The 6302-nt window shown below is 59.0% G+C and overlaps 2 protein-coding genes across 7 annotated transcripts in view; one reads left to right on the top strand and one right to left on the bottom strand.

Moving 5' to 3' along the window:
* PCGF2 (polycomb group ring finger 2) overlaps positions 1-2583 on the top strand; it is a 13762-nt gene extending 11179 nt beyond the window's left edge. For all 5 annotated transcript variants that reach the window (XM_017497235.2, XM_017497240.2, XM_017497241.2 and 2 more), the window contains 2 exons: positions 327-407; positions 890-2583. In XM_017497235.2, coding sequence (XP_017352724.2) covers positions 327-407; positions 890-1267 — 459 coding nt within the window. In that variant the 3' untranslated portion in view covers positions 1268-2583. The remainder of the gene's footprint in view (positions 1-326; positions 408-889) is intronic.
* CISD3 (CDGSH iron sulfur domain 3) lies at positions 1824-6110 on the bottom strand. Of its 2 annotated transcripts, none has more exons than XM_017497244.2 (4): positions 5867-6027; positions 5477-5512; positions 4810-4929; positions 1824-3184 (listed from the first exon to the last, which is right to left on the bottom strand). In XM_017497244.2, the coding sequence occupies exons 1-4, from the start codon at positions 5912-5914 to the stop codon at positions 3005-3007; spliced, it is 384 nt and encodes a 127-aa protein (XP_017352733.1). In that variant the 5' UTR covers positions 5915-6027; the 3' UTR covers positions 1824-3004. The 2 variants fall into 2 exon arrangements, with proteins under 2 accessions (XP_017352733.1, XP_017352732.1); XM_017497243.2 differs by lacking the exon at positions 1824-3184 and adding an exon at positions 3394-4372 and having other exon boundaries at positions 5867-6110.
* Between the last annotated feature and the right edge of the window lie 192 nt (positions 6111-6302).

Genomic DNA, 6302 nt, shown 5'->3' with positions numbered 1-6302 from the left:
GAGACAGAGTTCCAGAAGATCCCCCTGAGCCCTTTCAGCTCCTCTGGGAGACCTGCCAGAGATAGGAGACCCAGACAGCTGTGTGCATGGTGGGGCCGGGCTGCTACCAAGAAGGAAATGGTCTCTAGACCCCTTCCTACCTGGTGGTCAGGAGTTATGTTGGAATGGCTCCGACAGGGAAGTCAGATCCACAGTGAAACCCCCAAGGAATGAAGGACCATCTACAAATCCACCCTTCCCATGTCCTCAACTCCCAGTCCCCACATTTCCAGCCTGGAGCCCCAAGGCTGGCCAGGGTCATGGTGTCCTCCACTTCCCTCCTCCAGGTGGAGGTTCTGTATGAGGACGAGCCGCTGAAGGAATACTACACCCTTATGGACATCGCCTACATCTACCCCTGGCGGCGGGTGAGCCAGTGGGTGGGACAGGCAGGGAGCAGGTCCCCGCAGGGTCTGGCCTTGGTCTGTGGCCACGTGGGCCACCCTCCTCTTAACCGGAGACAGTCCATCCCTTGTCCCATGAGCTGCGTGTCTAGGGTGGTTTGCCACAGCAGGTCAGCCTCGGGGCCATCTCTTGTGATGACTTTCCGCTCAGGAGACAAGACTCCTTGGGCAGATGGCATCCCCTGATTTAGGGGCATAAACAGGTGCTGGTGACTGCCATGTTTTGGTCTCCCTCTCTCCTCTCCTCCTCTCTGACCGAGTCTCTCCTCTTAGACCTTTTGCCTCTCTGGGTTGTGCCCTGTGTCCTTGTCTCTCTCCTCTCTGAGGTCCTGTCCTGTCCCTTTTTTCTTGTTTGGACACTGTGGGATGGAGCTGGTGGCCTTCTAGTTGGCCTCTCCTGACACCGTCCCTTCCCTGCCTCTTTCCTCCTCCCTCTTCCCACACAGAACGGGCCTCTCCCCCTCAAGTACCGTGTCCAGCCGGCCTGCAAGCGGCTCACCCTAGCCACGGTGCCCACCCCTTCCGAGGGCACCAACACCAGCGGGGCGTCCGAGTGTGAGTCGGTCAGCGACAAGGCTCCCAGCCCTGCCACCCTACCAGCCACCTCCTCCTCCCTGCCCAGCCCAGCCACCCCATCCCATGGCTCTCCCAGCTCCCATGGGCCTCCAGCCACCCACCCTACCTCCCCCACTCCCCCTTCTGCAGCCAGTGGGACCACCACAGCTGCCAACGGGGGTACCTCGAACTGCCTGCAGACACCATCCTCCACCAGCAGGGGGCGCAAGATGACTGTCAACGGTGCTCCCGTGCCCCCCTTAACTTGAGGCCAGGGACCCTCTCTCCCTCCTTCCAGCCAAGCCTCTCCACTCCCTCCACTTTTTCTGGGCCCTTTTTTCCACCTCTTCTACTTTCCCCAGCTCTTCCCACCTTGGGGGTGGGGGACGGGTTTTATAAATAAATCTATATATATATGTACATAGGAAAAACCAAATATACATACTTATTTTCTATGGACCAACCAGATTAATTTAAATGCCACAGGAAACAAACTTTATGTGTGTGTGTATGTGTGGGGAATGGTGTTCATTTTTGGGGGGGTCTTGTGTAATTTGCTCTGCTCTTTTTGGGGGTACCTGGAGATGAACTGGACGGGCCACTGGAGGCTCAGTCAAGCTCTGCGCTGTCCTCACTGTTCCCAAGGCAGATGGGGTGTTGGGGGCCCCTTCAGCCCCAAAGCTTTAGGCACAATTCTAACTGTCAATAGGAGCCAGTTAGAACTGTTCCTCTCCCCCCGTTTCTCTTCCCATCTTGGCTGCTGTCCTGCCTCTGACCAGTGGCTGCCCCCTGCATTGTTGAATGTCCAGAAATTGCTAAGAACAGTGCCTTTTACAAACGCAGTTTATTCCTGGGTCTGAGGAGCAGGTGCAGGGTGGGGGTGGCACCTCCCTCACCTCCTCTTCTTGCAGTGGAAACTTTGTGCAAAGAATAGATAGTTCTGCCTCTTTTTTTTTCCTCTCCTGTGTGTGTGGCCTTTGCATCATTTATCTTGTGGAAAAGAAGATTCAAGCCCTGAGAGGTCTCAGCCCTGGAATTCCACTGTGGCGTTAGCATTGTGAAGTGCTTCACCCCCACCGCCCCTGCCCTCACCCAGGACCCCTCACTAGCAGGACTGGTGGTGGAGTCTCACTTGGGGCATAGAGTGGAGGCGGGGGTGAGTTAACCTCACACAAGCACAGACCCCAGACTTTGCCAAAGGCACACAGCCCTCCAGCGGCCCCTCCTCCCCCAGCTGAGGCCCGGTCACCTGGTCAGGACAGAGCAACTGCATCTAAAAGCACAAGAAAACAGAAACCTGTAAGCTCTGGCCCCAGTCCCAGCCCCAGAGGTCAGCGGACCACCTCCCTAGGGACAGACCTGGCAGGTCCTGCCCACCGAGAGTTCCGCAAGTGTGCATAGCTCTGGGAGGCAGCAGGAGTCGAGACTTGAGATTCCATCCCAGCCTAGGTGTGTGGGGTTGGGAGCCCCCAGTGGGCTTGTCTGTGTTTGCGCCTTGCCCTGTGTCTGAGGTCCTGTGACTGTGCCCTCCTCTGCCCTGGGACGTCTGTATCTGTTGGCTTTGTAATAAATGCTGCATACTTTCTGGAGCCTGTAGTTCTTTTGGGGGAAGACGGGAAGGGTGCCTTGTCTCTGGGTTCAGCCTGGCTTGGGGACCCCATATGTAATGAATCTGAACTGCCCTCTCCTGTGGCTGCTCAGGTGCCCCCAGCCACACACAGGTTAAAATCTGGAGCAGGAGGCAGCATGTGAGCCGCATACCAGTGACCACAGGACCAGTCTGGTTGGGCAGCCTTCTTTATACCGTCTTCTCTGTCAGCAAACATTGACCCAGGGTGCACTCCTGCCAACCCCAGACTGGAGACCTTTACGTTATAAGGAATAATTCTTCCTTCGTGAGCCAGACATGGGTACCAGGTCTTGGGTTCAGCACCTGTTTCCTTCACCACAGAAGGGGTGCCTGTCACAGGCCTGGAGCCGAGTCCACCTGTGACTGGACAGCCCCTTCAGAGTGGGGAGCCCACCTCTGCCTTCTGCACACGCTCACTCCTGTGGGTGCCATCACAGTACGGGGGCCTCTGGGTAGCCTTGCAGGTACAGAGTGCCACAATGCGCGTCTCTTGGGCCTTGAACTTGAGTGGAGATAGGCCAGTGCGTTGGAAGAAGTGGGAGCCATCACAGAAGGGCTGGTGGGTGAAAGATGGGAGTCAAAGACCTGACCCCACCTGCTGGGGCAGGGCGGGGCGGGCTGCGGGAGCTCAGGGGGAGTGGGCACAGTGGTTAGGGTGCAGGCTCCAGAGCAGACTGCCGGAGCTTGCTGAGTGACCTCCGCTGTGTAATGTGGGGTGATAAGTGCTGAGTTGGATGAGGAAATGAAATAATGATCATGGTGCACTTTGCCTGTACTAAGTGTCTGGTAAGTATGTAGAGTGTTCACAGCATTAGTATCCGGGGCAACCAGAGGGCCAGGACACTAACAGGAGTGTGTGTGTGTCTGTGAATGGCTCTGAGTCTCCTTGTTGGCTCCATGGAACAACTGGGCATGTGACAGGGAGTGAAGGTTACAGGGAGGAGGGGATGCCCCATAGCAAACTGGCTGCCTGGCACCAGAGTGCACTCCCCATCCCAGAAGCCGCTCAAGCAGAGACTGGGTAATGGAAACAGGCCCAGAGAGATGATATGCCTTACTAGTTAGAGGCAGAACTGGTGCCAATGCCTTTTTTTTTTTTCCTGAAAGGGTCTTGCTCTGTTGCCCAGGCTGGAGTGCAGTGGTGCAAACACAGCTCACTGTAGCCTCAGCCTTCCGGGCTCAAGCAGTCCTCCTTCCTCAGCCTCCAGTGTGGCTGGGAACACAGGTGCACTGCCATGCTATTTTTTGGTCGGGGTAGAGGCATTTGTAGAAATGAAATCTCAACTTTGTTGTCCAGGCTGTTCTTGAACTCCTGGGCTGGAAAGATCCTCCTGCCCTGGCCTCCTAAAGTGCTGGGATAACAGGTGTGAGCCACCCCTTGCCTAGCTGAACCAAGGCCTATTGACATTGGAGTCAGGGTGGGATGGGAGGAGAGGTGAGAGAAGTGTGCAAACAGAAAGCAGCAGCTTGTCTTAAAGAGGGCTTGAGGCAGAGGTGTGTAGACCTAAGTGGGACCCAGGACCCTGGGCTGCTGACACCACGCCACATAGCTTGAAGGAACACAGGTCTGAGCTCTCTCAAGAAGGAAAGGGGCCAGGGAGGCAAACAATGTGGGCCGGTTCCTGCTGGGACGAAACGCTCCTGGGCAGAAGGGGAAGCAGGTGGGGGCAGGCAGCGAAGCTGAGAAGACCGAAAGCTCTGACAGGCAGCCAGGAAGTCCCATAAACTGAGAAGGATGAGTTTTCTGGAAGAAGAATGGAGGGGCACGGGGGAAGGCTGGGAGGCTTTGGAGGCAGGAGAACCTGGGAAGAATCCCGGGCAGAATCCCTTCCCAATGTCAGGGTTCAAGGCCTGGGAACCTATGGCCCAGGTGCTTCCTGGAAGAACGGAGGAGACGGGAGACAGCCTCGTGAGCTCTGCCACACAGTGCACCTCTGAGAAGCAAACAGCCCCCAGAAGAGCCCACCGGAAGCCCGGCTGCACCCGGCTGGCTAGGCGACCGAGTGTCTCTCTGGCTTCATTGCAAGGGGTAGATGCAGTGAGCTTAAGGCTGCTGGAGGCACTGGCCTTTTGTCCCCAAGCCCCCTTGGTGTCCCTCAGGTACTCGTGGGAATAATAAGACCATCCTAGGTGGGAACTCCCAGCCAGGAGTATTAGTAGGAAGGCAGGCAGGGGTCTCACCTGCTTCTTGCTGCGGCCACACACACACCATCTGTAGGTTTTCCCTGCTACCAGCTCCACCTTGATGGGTGTCTTCAGGGCCACCACGGACCTGGCTGGGGTTCTGGGGAACCACCGGGCCTGTGGCCAGGGAAGATCATGGGCTCAGGGTTAGCTCAAGCCCTGGAAGCATCTTCCTGCCTGCAACCCTTCCTGGTTTCCCACTGGCCTCTGTGGATGGCAGGTTTCCTTCACCGGAGGCTGATCTGACTCCACCCAGCAAGGCCTTTCCCCAGGACACCATGAGGACCGTGAGCTTTGGATAGGGAAGCGATTTCAAAGCCAGGTTTCAGACACTCAGGTTTCAAGGTCCAGCTGCCTGCCCTCAAACTCTGGTGCCCACTTGGTGCTAGGGCGGGCAGGCCGTGATCCTGCCAGCCTATGGCAGGGCCACCCACACTGGGGGTTGGTTAATCAGGTGCTGCTGTCCTCAGCACAGAAGATTGGCGCCCCGCTTGGTGCCCTGTGCTCCCCTCCCACCTCCCCGAGAGCCACGGGCTAACTCCAGGTGTCTGGAGTTTGGAGGAATAGGGCTGTACCCTTCCTAGCTCCATTCCCTGGTCTCCGCCTTTAGATCTCCATGCCTGGAGGTCTTGTGCGAGGAGGAGGGGAGGCTGGGGGTACTTACCAGCCAGGAGGAGACGTCCCGCCGCGTGTTCAGGTCCTGCAAGGTACGCAAGCATCACAAGACGGTGGTTTGGAAACAGAAAAATAAAATCAGTGGAAAGGGAAGGAGGCAGGAGGCCATCTGGGAGGGAGGTGACAGGGCTAAAGGGGCGAGGGAGAAACGAGAGGGTAAGAAAAATGGGTTGCAAGAGAAGGTGCTGGCTGGGGAGGTTCTGGCAACCACTGGCGCTTGGGAAAAACCCGTGAGCTGCGGCCAGCCAGGCACCGGGGTGGGGGGGGGGCGGGCCGGGGGCTCGGGGGCGCTCGGCCGGGGTTAGGGCTGGAGTGCGGACTGGCAGGGGCCCGGGTGGAGGCCTGGGTGGAGTTCGGGGCGGGGGGCGGGGATGCTCACCCGGGCGCCGCGCGCCGCGCGCCGCAGGATCGCCCCCACGCCACGCATAGTTGGCTCCAGCGCCGCGCCCGCCCGCCGGCTTCGCCCACTCCGGGTCAGCTCCCCGCCCCCTCTGTCCCCGGCCAGTCAGGCTCCGGAAGACGCCGCGGGGTTCTGCGAGGGCGGAGGCAAGGGCCGGCGGGTCCGGAAGCCCGGGCTTGAGCGGTCGGTCCCAGCGCCCCCTGCCGGGCGGGCCTGGCCGCGAAACGCCCGGCGCGCGGCCTTGGCGCCTGGGTCACCCCTGGAGCGTCAGGACCTTCCCGGGAGCTGCCATCCCTGGCCGAGTGTCGGCCGCGCTTCTGGGAGGGAGCGCGCGGGCGTGGCGTCACCTCGGGCCGGGGCCCACGGACTGATGCACCGTGTGGGGCGGGCCCGCGCGTGCTGAGCGTTCGCGTCT

The sequence above is a fragment of the Cebus imitator genome, unplaced genomic scaffold (assembly GCF_001604975.1).
Source record: "Cebus imitator isolate Cc_AM_T3 unplaced genomic scaffold, Cebus_imitator-1.0 Scaffold228, whole genome shotgun sequence".
Lineage (NCBI taxonomy): Eukaryota > Metazoa > Chordata > Mammalia > Primates > Cebidae > Cebus > Cebus imitator.
Note: the sequence above shows the minus strand (reverse complement) of the source record. Positions and strands in the feature narration are given on the sequence as shown.